Source organism: Ochotona curzoniae, unplaced genomic scaffold (assembly GCF_017591425.1).
Source record: "Ochotona curzoniae isolate NIBS_2020 unplaced genomic scaffold, NIBS_Ocur_1.0 scaffold_1852, whole genome shotgun sequence".
NCBI classification, from domain to species: Eukaryota; Metazoa; Chordata; class Mammalia; order Lagomorpha; family Ochotonidae; genus Ochotona; species Ochotona curzoniae.
Window position 1 is genome coordinate 37,457,544 of NW_024467087.1, and position 14,564 is coordinate 37,472,107.

At 38.5% G+C, this 14,564-nt stretch overlaps 1 protein-coding gene across 3 annotated transcripts in view; it reads left to right on the forward strand.

Moving 5' to 3' along the window:
* Positions 1-14,564, forward strand: part of PCDH19 (protocadherin 19) — a 109,650-nt gene that overhangs the window by 61,884 nt on the left and 33,202 nt on the right. For 2 of the 3 annotated variants that reach the window (XM_040999775.1, XM_040999777.1), the window contains 2 exons: positions 3,064-3,122; positions 11,590-11,762. In XM_040999775.1, coding sequence (XP_040855709.1) covers positions 3,064-3,122; positions 11,590-11,762 — 232 coding nt within the window. The remainder of the gene's footprint in view (positions 1-3,063; positions 3,123-11,589; positions 11,763-14,564) is intronic. The other variant, XM_040999778.1, reaches the window with a different exon arrangement.

Sequence of the window (14,564 nt, forward strand, 5' to 3'; positions counted from 1 at the left end):
AGAGACCAAACAATTTGTCCAAGGTTACACAAGTCATAAACTGAACTGCCAAGCTCATAATCAATTCTCTTTTAATAGGATAGTATTATCCCAGGGGTACAGAAGATTTTAAAATTATTATTTGAAAGGCAGATTTTACAGAGAGGGAAGGAGATATAGAGTGGTCTTCCATCGCTGGTCCACTCCCCGTATGGCCACAATGTCTGGAGCTGAGCTGATCCAAACTCAGCAGCCAGGAGCTTCTTCGAGGTCTCTCACATGGGTGCAGTGTCCTAAGGCTTTGGGCCATCCTCTGCTGCTTTCCCAGGCCAAAAGCAGGGAGCTGGATGGAAAGTGGAACAACCAGGACATGAATTCATGCCCATCTGAGATGCTGGTGCCAAAGGGTGAAGGAATAGTCTGCGATGCCAGGCACTGGCCTTGGATTTCCACTTTTTTATAAATTGCATTGAATACCATAGAAGAGCACATTTAAACTATTTTCATCTATTATGTTGGTACTGCAAATTAAACCACAAAATTTTTGTTGGTACATTAATGGATGACTTCTTCCAGCAAATACTTAGATTGCATTCCCAACAGAGACCTTCTCCTGCTGTAATTATGTTCATAATTATGTTCATAACAATATCAGTATTAATTTTATTTTATACAATTAAAGATATTTTAATAGGCATAAAATAATACATAGTTTGGAGGTATAGTGTGATGTTTTACTGCATTTCTGTACAGAGAGGAGGAGAGACAGAGAGGAAGATTTCCGTCCGATGATTCACTCCCCAATGGCTGCAATGGCCGGTGCTGCACTGATCTGAAGCCAGGATCCAGGAGCTTCTTTCTGGGTCTCCCATGCAGGTGCAGGGTCCCAAGGCTTTGGGCCGTCCTAGACTGCTTTCCCAGGCCACAGGCAGGGAAGTGGAGCTGCCGGGATTAGAACTGGCACCCATATAGGATCCTGGCGCATTGAAGGCGAGGACCTTAGCCATTATGCTATCCTGCTGGGCCTGTTTTACTGCATTTCTAATGGACACTATGTAATGTCCATTCAGGGTAAATATAGTTATCCTTTGAAGCATTTAACATTGCTTTTCAGTGAAAACATCTAAAATCCCATCTCTTATTTTAAGTAGAGAAATATGCTGTATGTTAGCATTACTATAGTCACTCTACTGTGAAATAGTACCTCAGAACTTCTTATTTCCGTCTAGCTACAACCCAGCTTCCATCACTCAATCCTTTTTCCTCCTCCCCTCTCCGTATCAGCGTTCATTTTCTTAGCAATGAGTTAAAATTGAACCGAGCATTGGATTTCTGCTCTCCCAAGCCATGTGTGTGGATAGTGCCAAGGATTATTTGTAGTTTACATTAACGAGGATGTAAGTTTCTAGATAAAAGCAGTGTGCGTGGCTATCATACAGACTATTTTCCAAGCATGAGATTGTGGGGAGGCCTGGACATGGCTGAGTAAGTACAGGACAGTGCTGTGATTTAGTTTCCTTTGTGCTGTTTGTGCTTACTTTCTCCAACCTCTTCACCACTCCCACCTTCCTATTGCTCTAGGCATTTCAGTTCTTTTACCCACGGTTGGTGTCCATGTGACAGCTGGATCTGCAATTACCTGTCTCATTTTCTCCTCTTTTACAACTGAGCTCTTTAAAACAAGGGCTACATCTAAAAGCCCAGAACAGGAAACATCTGACAGGTAGTCTTCCAAAAGGAACACATCCTTTTGTTTGCTGGGCAGCTACTGAGTTTTCTTTTTCTAAACATTCTCAGGTGCAGTGATAGCCGAAAGCCCCATAGAAATGGTGGTGATTTTTGGTGGAAGGGCAGAAGGGTGGAGGAAGTGGGTTTGGCTGTTTTTCAGTTCATGCAGTGGTTTAACAAGAGTAGTACTTCAACGTTGGGGGGTAAGGTTCACTTCGCAGTTACTTTAGTGTCTACTCTTCTGTGGCTTTTGCCCCCTTTGCTGTCCTCTTTGAATCCCCTCACCTCTGAGTGCTCATAAGTTAGTTTCCCATCTCTTTCATCTGGCGGGTATTATGTATTTGCTTTTATAAAGCCGTTGCTCCAGCAGTCTACTGTAACCAGATTAGACGATGGTGTTTTAATGATAGGAGCTGAGACAGGGGTTTGCTTGCAAACTTCATGTTTCACATGAAAGGCTTTGGCACCCCCTGTGGACTGCCCTTCACCCTGTTTTAGGCATAATACTTACTTGCTTTTATAAATCTGTGATAAAACGAAGACCTTCCTGCATAACCATTGCTGAGCAAATGTCTTAAAACAAAGGGAGATGTGGTTTAAATCCACAGTGGGGGATTACCTTGCCTGCATTTCCATATCTTTGGAATAAATATTTTAACATGTTAATTATCTACTACTAATAAAATTACCTTTGAACTTCCAGCCAATTTGATGGGCATAGAATTGTTTCCACTGGGGAATGAGAAGCAATGAGTTTCAGTAATGATTGTGTGTCATGTTTTCTCTTTTGTGTAAGTGGTTGCATGGTCAGTAGCCAGCCATATTTTAGAGACTATTTGTGTCAACCTTCTCCTAATATGAAGGGGTGAACAGCTGTCTCCATGGAGACCCCAGAGCCCCCAAGGAGGCAGGGGGTTCATTGGGCTGCTGCCTTCCTATAGCTTTAGTTTCTGCATTATTCATTGTTTCATGCACAATAATTACTAGGAGTGGGCATTTAGCCTAATACTTAAGGTGCCTGCATCCCTCATTGTAGAGCCTGGGTTGGATTCCTGGTCTTGCTCCTGACTCCAATTCCCTGCCAATGCAAATCTTGGTATGCAGTGGTTATGGATTAAGTAAATGAGTTCCTGACGCTTACATCCGAGGATTGGATTAAGTTCCTGGCTCCTGACTTTGATCTGGGTTTAACCCTGGCAGTTGTGGGCACCTGGGAAGTGAACTAGTGGAACAGTAATATCTCTCTCTCCTTTCAAATCAAAAGAAAAAAAAACTTTCTTTTATGTGGGACATTTTGATTTTTTTTTTGATCTGTTATCTATGTAATCTTTTAAATCTTTTTTTTTCTCATTGCAGACTGAAAACTACTCTTTTGACTCCAACTACGTGAACAGCCGCGCCCATTTAATCAAAAGGTATGTTGATTTATTTGCCTATTTCTAAAACTGAGCTTGATTTGTTATAAAGGACAAAACAAGCTTGAAAGATTTTAAACTATGTTGTTTCTGATTTGAAGCTGAATGACTTGTTGCTTATCATAGAAATTGAGAAGATTCAGAAAAGCACAAAAATTAACGTTTCTGTTATTTCCTTCACTCAGTGGTAATCACTATGGACATTTCGTTATACTTCTTTTTCATTAAAATACATACATGCACAATTAAACTCAAAGTAGGATCATAGTACAAAAGAATTCTGCATTATGGATTAGAATTTAACATTCAAAGAAATTAGAAAGTTTTCAAAATCATGTGGGTATAAAAATTCCTGTTCCTATCCACTTCAGGGAGAGGGAAGTCTAAAAATGTTTTCTCATGAGGAATTTTCAGTGTGTTTTGTGATAGTTTTTATTCTGACGAGTTTGAAATTATTTGAAGAGATTTTTAACGGCAGATGAATCCTTTGTTTTTAAAAAATGCTTATGGGTAGGACAGAAATAGAAAAGATATTTGCTTAATTCAACACTTGCTAATTCTAATATTTCAAGCAAATCAATTGAAAGTTAATATTTGCATGAGTAGTTGATCATGATTTAGTTATGAATAGAATCACAGTGTATTGGACTACAGAGCTGAGTTCCAACATGGGAGATTCCATCTGGTGCTGTGAGTACTAAAGTTACCCAAATGGAAGAGAAACAAGGGGTTCAGGAGGATCTCTAGGGAGAAAGAACTAGCAAAGAAGAAAATTTCTTGTGATAAAACCCCAATACTGACCAGTCAGATGATGACTTTATTATTGCTTCATGTGAAGAAACTTTTGAATGGGCCACTGGTTATTCTGCAGCTAAAATTGAATACTGAGTGTGTTTGCTGAAATAAGAGTAAAGGGAGAGGTAAGCAAAGTATGTAAGAGCTGTAGTGGAGAAAACCTGGAAATTCTATTATTTTGCTAGCTCTAATCCCATAAATTTATATCACCGGAAGAGTAGGATTCAAGGAATAAACTAGCTTGCTGTACAAGCAATGTAATTCATATCTAATTTAATTCACAACGCAGCAGTAAAACACTGACAATGTGTTATATTATTCTGTATTGGTCTGGGATTGCTTGTGACCTTCGTCATGATTGTTAGTCATCTAAAAAATGGATAGCTCTCTATCACCAGTCACAGGATAGTTTAGAATTTTTCTGAGGGGTTGAGAAGAATCTTTTCAGAATATTTTCTTGGCTTATGGAAAAAAGCAAAGGTCAAATTCAAAATTATATGACTAATTTGTTTTAGGAAGATTAAAAATCTTTTCTATGTATTGCTTAGCCTTGTGGCAGAAACCTGCTTTATTTTCTGCTTTAGCCTCGTTAGTCTCAAAGCTTCTTTTTAAAGTTTGTGGTAAAAAGAATGATTTGCCTTGTCCTCGCAGGCCCCTTGGGCTAGCTAGCTTTGGGTACCTGGGAATTTCATGACCAGGTTAAACTGATAGCATGAGCCAGATTTTCATCTTCTGGCAGAAAGCTAAGACTCCTGGGAACCTCATGCTCTAGGTTAACTCGCAACATCTAATGTGCAGAATACACTGATGAGTTGGAAACTTCTGTTTAAATGTTTAGCTTTTGGGATACATGTATCTCCACAGCAGCTTTGGGACTCACCAAGAACCTCTCATTTTCATTAATTATGTTACATATGTGTTTGTCTACATGTATATGCATATAATGGATACAGCCATGACATAACAGGCCCATGGTGGAGAAGTATGCTGATGTTGCTGGAAATTACAGATAGTAGTTTTTACTCAGAATCACCTTGATTAAGAAAAAAACAGATAAAAGCTCAAGAACACAATTTTTTTTTTCAGATTCCCTTTATGAAACTATAAAAGTTTTGGAAAACTGAGATGACATTAGGATTGATGGGGTCAGCTGAGTTTGGACAAAGCTCAGGACCTAAAACAATAGGGAAAAATTATTTGTGATATGCTTTTATGGGGGCTAACAATTTTAATTGTAAAATGTGAGGAGAATTTTAAAAGAGCGATGACTAACGCCAGGGGATAAAACCATGTAAAATGTGTTCAAGTAGCTCTTAGTGATGTTTGAAACGGGGTTTTTATGTGGTTGACACTCATAGAAAAAGCTCCTGGAAGTAAGTTATAAAGCTGATTATTAGTTTTAATTTTACCACCAAATCCCTGTTTTTTTATACTAACAGTCCAATCCCAGGCCAACTTTGAGAATGTGCTTTCCAATGCATTTGCTCTTTTTTCTATTCACTTCTAGGGATATTTATTGGAATCCTTCTTTTTGGCATTCTTCAGTGATTAGCTTTCTTGGCCACATTGTTTATATGCAGGTCTCATTTCCTTTTTCACATCTGTCTTACTTCAGGTAGTTGATCAGCAGCTGGCACTGTCCACCTGTAGCTCTTCCCTGCAGCAGCGTGGACTTGTACAAGAATCAGCCAGTGCATTCAAATTAGAATGACACGAGGAAGATTTATTTGCAAAGGGAGTATTTTCAGAGGCTTGGGCAAGGCTAGTGAACTACATGAAATGCTGCCGTTAAGAATGGCCAAGAGACTGCACTTCATTCTGAAAAGACTAAGCGAGAGAGTATGTAGAGAGCATTGACTTCAGAGTTGCGGTGACTGCTGGTCTGTTGAGAACTATAGTCTCCTAAGGAGGAGACTGTGCAGGCAAGCAGTAGGTAGAGTTAGTACTCTAACATCACTCTCTTTGTAATCACTGATCTACTGTTGGTGGCCTTCCTTGGCCAAAGCCAACAGAAAGTTGGAGGGCAGAGACGTTCTCATAGCTGTAAATTAAAATTCAGAAGTGTGAAGAGTCGATATGGAACGAAAGAAGAAGATATGTGACATGAGCTGAACGATTTTCAGCATGGGGGAATCCAGGATTATATGAACCTATTTCAAAAAGTTCATGGAAAATGTATTTGTGAAAACACTAAAAAATTCCAAAAAAAGAGAGGCTTTCTTGCACCAAAATCGAATCTTTTAATTCTGACTTCCCATGAACTTAAGTACCCTCATATTTCTGTGTTTTTTTTTTCCCTCCAGACCATCACCTGCAACATGTAGGTATACCCAAAGATGTTCAGGTGCGAGTCCCAGATTAACTCACCAGAACTGTTTGGCAATTTTTCTGGTGGAATTTCCTTCCTGCTATGCTTGTTTGCTTGCTGTCTTCTCAGAACAAGGAAAACCAGTGGTGGTGCTTTACCCCTGCTACAGCGCTCTCGTCACTCATGCCTGCTTCTGTACTGCTGTCTGATATACACTCCTGCGGTGCTTTTGGAGCAATATCAAGCAGGGCATGAGGCTGTAATGTAACTCAAAGAAAATATAGTAGAAATGAACAAGGCACTGAAGTGGTGTGAAAAGATAAATGAGTATTGTCTTCTCAACCATCCACACACATAGTGTTTTTCTTTTCCTCCGAAAGTGTCCTGGGGTTTTGTCGCACCTCATATGGTACCTTGTTGTATATTGTAAGTGCTTCGTCCCTGTTCCAGAGTGAATGAATGGAAGGTGAATGAGACATCAGCATTTTCCATTAAAATCATTAGCACTAAACTTCCCGTTAAGTCAGCGATTTCTGAACTTGAATGTGCACTGGAATCCCCTGGGAGGTTTGGTAAATGCAGAGTTTCTAGCTGCACTCCTGCTGAATCCCCATTTTGATCAGTTTCAAAGGGGACTATGATACAGGTTGGTCATTAACTCCTAGAGGATCTTCCCGTGTTCTTTAAATACAAGGGGTCTTATAAATTTTTACATATTCTAAAAAAGATGCATATTATAAAGAAAAACTAGACAGGTTTCCAAATTTTCTTACACCAAAAAAAGCTTATCGGGTAAGTCTGTTTTCATGAACTTCTTAAATCTCCTTGTACAGTTACGATAATCTTTTTACTCTTATTTGCTCCTGTTTCTCACTGTGAGATGGCATCCCCTGCCTATGTGGTATCACTTGATAGGATAATATGGCCAGTTTCAAATTCTTTGTTTTGGAAAAATAGTTCCAATATTTTAAGGACGGATATGGCTCAGAAGTGCATGTTTATTCATCATGCATTTTCTGAATAGCTGTTGGGTGCGGAGCTTCCCTGTTCTAGATGCTTCCAAATACACCCGTCCCTCAATTGTCATAAGCTCAGTGATATTAGCATTTGTATTTACAGTATCATTACAAATAGGGTACCTATGATTTATTGCCCCACAAAAGTTGTTTCGCAAGTTTTTCATCTCCCAGGAGCACATAGGTAATAAAGCAAGCGAAATAAGCATTTTTTATGCTTGGCATACATTGTTATTTGTTTGGGGTGAGTGGCCATTTACAGGCTATTTTACAATTTGAAGCATCTTGTTCATTGGTCTTAAAATGCTTTCCACAAATCTATTCATTAAAACACTAAATGTCCTTACAGGATCAGAGTAAGTGGCAGTTAGTTTCTCAGATGGGGAAACTGATTTTTAAAATGAGTTAGCTATTCCAGGCTTGGCGTTGTGGAGTGTCATAACTCTTGCTTTTGCTTCTGATAACTTGTGCTGTGCTTGTGGTACCAGCCAGCTCTGATCCTTTACTGTTTCATTGTTTCTATTCCTTATACCTAAGATATAAAAGCTCTAGGGCTTACATATGCATATGCATTTGATGAACACAATTTAAAAATTCATCTCCAGAAACAATTAGGAGAAACCAGCTAGATGTCTGTGGCATCCAGACAAGTAACTCTTCAGTTAAACATCATGTGCACTTTGAAAGTCTTGGGTAACCAAGACAAACTGGTAAATACATGAAGTCGAATAGCTGTCCAATAAAGGAAGGATACACATTTGACAAGACAACTTTTTTTTGTCATTTCTTCTTGTTCTTTAATTTTAGTAGAAATGAACATAGTGGGCAATGTCTATTATTAACAGAAGATACAGAATATATGTAATTTATATCTAAATTTCTTATGTCAGTCCTACCGAAGACCATGACATAATATTTAATTGTAATTCAGCGAAGGCTTTGCTATACATAATAATAATAATATTAAAGCATGACCATTTATTGAGTTTTGATGTGTATTTGATACTTCTAGTGTAGTGCCCCATTGAACCCACAAAATGGTCTTGTGAAGGAAATTCTAGCAAATGAGTTTCATAGACAAGGAAATTGAGGCTCATAAAGACATTAGATATTAGCAACATGGTAAGATACCTGAAGCAGGGTTACAGGTCATCACTTGTCCTAATAACTCGAAATTCTGTGCTTTCTCCATTATAGTCTGTTTCAGGAATAGAGTTTAGAGACCCTAGAGCAGTTATGTTCAACTGAGCATTATTTGGCAGTATCTCACAGAAGGCTTGTCATTGTTACCCCCTGGGTGGGGATGATTACTGGTATCTAATGTGTAGAAGCCAAGGATGCTGCTAAACATCTTACAATACACCAAGGACAGCCACAACAAATAATTATGTCATTGAAACAATCAACAATGTGAAGGTTGGGAAGCCCTACTGTAAGGATGCTTAAATATATTGCTTAGACTGTAACCCTTAACTATCATGTGTATCAAGCAAATATTGGTAGCAATGGGAATGAAGTCAATTCAGAATTAAATTGTCTGCCTAAAAGTGACACTTTTCTGTCATGGATTAAAAAAGTTGTATGTATCAGAAACTAGATATACAGGTAGAAAATTGATGTTTCCTATGAAAATGGAAGAGCCTGTACCACCAACCAGGGAGATTATTTCCTCTATCATGAGATTTATGGATGCTTATAGGTAGGGCCCAACTTTTTCAGGACAAATGCATTTATTTCAACTGTGGGATTAGAATTTGTTAAAAAGTCCCAGAATCTGTGCTGTACAATTAGAAATGGTGAAGTGCTTTAAGTCATGTGTTTGCATTTGGCCTTCTTGACCATAGAAGAACTATAGGATGATTTTTTTAATAGGATTGCGTCCTGGTTGAGTTCATAGGGTCAAGTAACTTGTGCAACATTATTTGAAGGAGCTGAGTGAGCTGGCCTATTGAGAGATTTTAGTTTTACTTCAGTTGATACTGAGTTATTCTTTCTGAAAATAATTAGCTAACAGGTCAACGCTTCACTCTCTCCTACTCTTCATTTTCTTATAATTATGGCTTTCCAGTTACTGCCCTCTCGATCTTTTTCCTTTTTACATTCAGGTTAGCAAACATTCTTTATCTAAGTTTGTCATATGTTAAAAATCTGCTGTGATTCGTTTTGACCAAGTGCAGAGAATGACAATGTGTCCATTGTATCCATGGCATAGCTCTTCATTATATGTACAGAATGTTCTTATCAAAGTCTCAGAGAGCTAGCCCCGTGAATGTTGAAGATTGAGCAGATCAAGCGAGTTTGTGCTGTCATCTCTACAGGGCTCCCATTTCAGAGGCACAGTAGATCTGTTGGAGCTCGTCCTAATTCACAATTGTGTCACTCTCCCTTGTTGAGACAACAACATATTTTCTTGAATGTCTTTGCGGCTTCCTCACTGACTAAGGGAATAGATGCACCATCCCCCACAAGGTGTTTCAGATACATAATTTATGATCCATGGTGAAGCACAGCTGCAAACTCAGTCAGGACATTCAAAGTATTAGAAGTAGCAGGTAGGTCCTCTATAGATGTACCCTATATGTTTTTCTCTATTTTGTAAGAAATGGTGTGGAGTTCTCGGAAGGTAAGATAATAATGTGGTGGATTGATTTAATAAATGCAAGAAAAAAATTATCCACAAATTCTTGAACTGAAAGTTTACATACTCTTCTTAAAAGATATTTTATTTTTATTGGAAAGGAAGATTTACAGAGAGAAAGCTTTTCTGTCCACTGTTTCGCTCCCCAAGTGGTCGCAATGGCCAGGAGCTGAGCTGATCCGAAATTAGGAGCCAGGAACTTCTTCTGGGTCTCCCATGTGGGTTCAAATTCCTAAGGCTTTGGGCCATCTTCTGCTGTTTTCCCAATCTGTAAGCAGGGAGCTGGATGGGAAGTGGAGAGCAGCCAGGACAGAAACCAATGCTCATATGAGATTCTGATGGATGTAAGGTGAGGATTTAGCCACTAGGCTAGCATGTTGGGCTCAGGTTTACATATTTTTAGTGTAACTGTAATCACGCTTCTATTAGTGCCCATTCTCTTGTTCTCATATTTTATCTTATGTGTTGGGGTTCTCCAGAGAAACAGAACCAATAAATGTATCAACATATATCGCTATCTCTGTATCTATAGCCACATCTTTATTATCAAAAAAGTTTCTGGATGCTGAAAAACCTTGTGATCTCTCTTGTACAAGCTGGAGAACTAGGAACATTGTTGCTGTAGTTTAAAGGCTTTAGAACCAGAAAATTAATAATATAGATAACAGGTCAAAAGATTGATGTCTTACCTTAATCAGTTATGCAGAGAGCAGTTCCAACATTCTTCTACTTTTTGTTCTGTTTAGGCCTTGAATTGGAATGATGCACACCCTTGCAGGGGAGAGCACATGTTTTGCTTTGTGTATTGATTCAGATGCCAATATCTCCCGCAAATACCCATACAGACATACCCAAAAATGATGTTCCATTTGCTGTTGCGGCATCATGTGGCCTTGCCAAAATGACACATCAAATTAACCATCATATTTTCAATGTGTGACCATCATATTTTTCAAGTTTGTCCTCTTCTCAGTCCCTGCCTCCCTTCTTTTCTTTTCAATCTATCCTTCTGACTTAAAACTCACCTGTTTCTTCAGTCTTGGTAATCCTTTATATTTTAATGGTACTACCCTGATTTCTGACACTTCTTGTTTTGTTTTGTTATACAATGTTTGGAGTATATGTAGTGGTTAAGGTTCCAAACTCTGAAGATCAACTACCTGCCTTTTGTCTTATGTCTGCTGTTTTGTAGAAACCAGCTGCATGACCTTGCTCAAGTTATTTAAATTCTAGGCACCTTTGTGTTTTCATTTTTAAGTATGAATATTAGTAGCACCTTTATCTTATAGAGTTGTGATGGTTTAAAAAGTTAATTATGTTAAGTACTTCAAACAGTGTCTTATGAATAGTAATCCATCAGTAAACATTAGTTCTAATTTTCCTTTGATTGTAAGGAAAGTTGGAAAATCCTTCTGAAAGGATGCAATTCTTTAGAGATTGTTTTAGGTTTGTACTTCTGCTGCGTCTGTAATGATGCATTGTATATAAGTGAATGAAAATATTAGCTACATCAGTATCCAGTAGTAAGACTTTCTATGCAATGTTAAATTCCATCATGTTTAAACAGAAATGTCATCCCCCCTTATTTCTACACTTTTGGGCAATCCAGCCTTAGCTGGGCTCATCACAGAGCTGACATCATCCTGGCTCAGACTTTTTTTTAAATCGGATCTCTTACAGTTGTAAATTATTATTCTTTCTTCAACCCAGCAGCTCAACCTTCAAGGACTTAGAGGGCAACAGCCTGAAGGATAGTGGACATGAGGAGAGTGACCAGACTGACAGTGAACATGATGTCCAGCGGAGCCTGTATTGTGATACTGCTGTCAACGATGTGCTGAATACCAGTGTGACTTCCATGGGATCTCAGATGCCTGACCATGGTAAGGGCTGATTGGATGTAATCACAAAAATGGATTCCAAAGAATAAGTATCTTTTTCAACATGTCTGCTGAGCTCACACTTCAGCAGCGCCTACAGGTTTTATTTAAACATTTTTTAATTAATTACATTGCACTCTGGTTTCTCCTCAGATCATATAAATCTTTTTGCCTACAGGCTTTTCAAACATCCTGACACCTAGTCAGATTCTTCTTTGCCCTCCCTGAGTGGATCACCTAGGATGGTATCATGTTAAAGCATTTTAACACCTGACAGCAAATACACGTTGCATGCAGACTCTTCAATAATAACTGCACCAAGTACGTAGGAAGCAAGCATATGCCTTCTCATCAGGAGTAAATGTCTCTTTTGGCTTTAGCATATGAACTCAGTTGATGAATTGAGTTGTCTAGAATGCAGCACTATTGAAATCTAAGGGTTACTTTCCTGCCAGGCTTTATCTGGAGAGATTTGGTTGTTTGACCACAGATTGTGTGCTAAGGCAAGAAACACTCATTTTATTTACAGGGCCACTGTTTGAAATCGCTACAACTGTCACACAAATCATGTCATTAGTCATAGCGGAGACTAGGGAAAGAAAGGCAGCTGAGTCAACGTAAGACATTTCACTAATGGGCAGAGCACCTCAAAGTGGCCCCTCAGGAGCAGCATCCTCAAGTGTGGAGGAGAGCCTATTTTTGTAAACCCAGCCATACATGCTTCAGCAAGAATCACTATTTAAATCTATGCTAGTAGAAACCAGTGCAGAAAACTGCAGAATTCAACTAAGGCAGAATGTTCAGATGGACTCGGGTACAAATGTCGATTTCAATATTTTACTGATGCAACCATGATATTGCAAACAACCTTTCTTTTTCAATTAAGGAGTATGAATTCAACTTGGTGTTCAGGCTCAGCGAAGCTTCAGACTGCTTGGCTATGTCTTAAGAGAAGCTAGACTCATGCTCAGCTGGAGGCCCTACTGCTAAAAGACATAAAGAAGAGAAAACAAAATATGGTGATTATGCGCTGGTCTTCAGCTGTTTCATTTCACTGTAAACATCATTAAATGCTTTTGTTTTGGTTTGGTAAATGAATCCAAAGGATAAAAACGCATGATCCACTAAACGAAATGTTTTTGATGGAAAAAAAAATTAGTCACTGTAGAGTCCATTAAATTGTCTAATCCACCACCTCTCAAGCAGAGTGGATTGTCAAAGTCTATAATATATAGAGGTCACTACCAATTATGCACTGCTGCCTTCCCTTATTGGTGAAGTGTGACATCTGCAGAGATAATATACTTTCTGGGAAACCTTACTATGACTAAGGACAAAAAAATTAAACATTTATATAGCTGAAACAGAAGCAATTTAATTCAGAGGATTAGAAGTGTGTTACAGGATGCACACTGACACGTATCATTTACTAGTCATGCGTCTCTAAGACTTTTTCCCTTATGTTAGCGAGGGTTTTAGTTAGATGCTGTCTAAACTGAAATGACTGCAGGAAATGAAATAGTCATAAATGATTCTCACTTTATGCCTGGCCTGAACAACATCTGCTTCAAGTTTGTCATATTTCTCTAGGAAAGCAATACTGATGGATCAGCCTATTCTAAGAAGAGAGTAGTTCTCACAACTGTGAAATATGTATATATCCTTGTGTGTATTTATTTATATTTGTACATATATGTACTATGCATATTGGATAAGAATGACAGCATTTTAAGGCAAATCTGTGACCGAGTTCTGCATGATTCCACACATAATACACTTTTTGCTGTTGCATTGTGGCAACATCTTCACATTTTGTTTAACAATATTTGATTGGAATGCATATATTTTCATTTTATCCCATTATTCCAGCAACGACTAAGCCTTGAACCAATCCTTGGGTTGATTAATTTCATCCTGAGTGAGTGATTGAAGTTTAGGTACAAAGGGAATTTAGATCTTGCTTACACTTCAGGCTTTACCTTGTGATATCCCATTACCTCTGATGCTTTCTGTAGTTACACTTAATTATGTGTCTCAAATCAACTCCAGACTTGCCATACACATTGTGTCACTATTTCATTTGGGTTGATTACTTCCAGCTCACAAGACAACAACTGTTCTAACAGTTAAATTTATACCACTCGACTATATCAAACCTGTACTCTGATAGTAAGCTTATCTCATTTTATTCTAAGAAACATTCATCAAAAGGCACTCACTTGGTGAAGCTACCATATATGCTTAATCTTGAACTTGTCAGGCTAACTCTGACCTTGATATGGGTTTTGTACTTTCCAGAATCTCTCCAAAATTGGGCCAAATGTATATAGAACAGTCTGCCCCTAGGTTTATTGTCATGGTTCACCAGACAATATTCCTATTGGAATATTGTACTTTTTCTAGTGCTGTCTCTCAGTGGCTCTGAAGAGTGCGTTGAGAACAAGTGCAGGGGTTTTACCACCTGCTTTTGGTTCCTGAGATGGTTTGGTGCTGAGATTGGGAGCACCGCTCAAATCTCTTGACCAGTAGTCTGGATTTGAGAAGTCTTATCACCGTCTGGTGAGGTTTTTAAATTTTTCCTTATCTAATTTCTGTGGATGATTTCTAAGATGTGTAATTAACAATGGGGTGATCAGAGCTCATGGATTTGGTGTATGATTTGGCATATCACTGGGCTTTCTGCTCTCCTATCTAGATTGAGTGATGCCAAGGTTAATAGGCTTCTGGTTCCTCTTTCCTCCTTTGAATGACCGTTTAGGAGGACATGACCATTCCATTATGCTTCCTTAAATATGTAATCCTGAT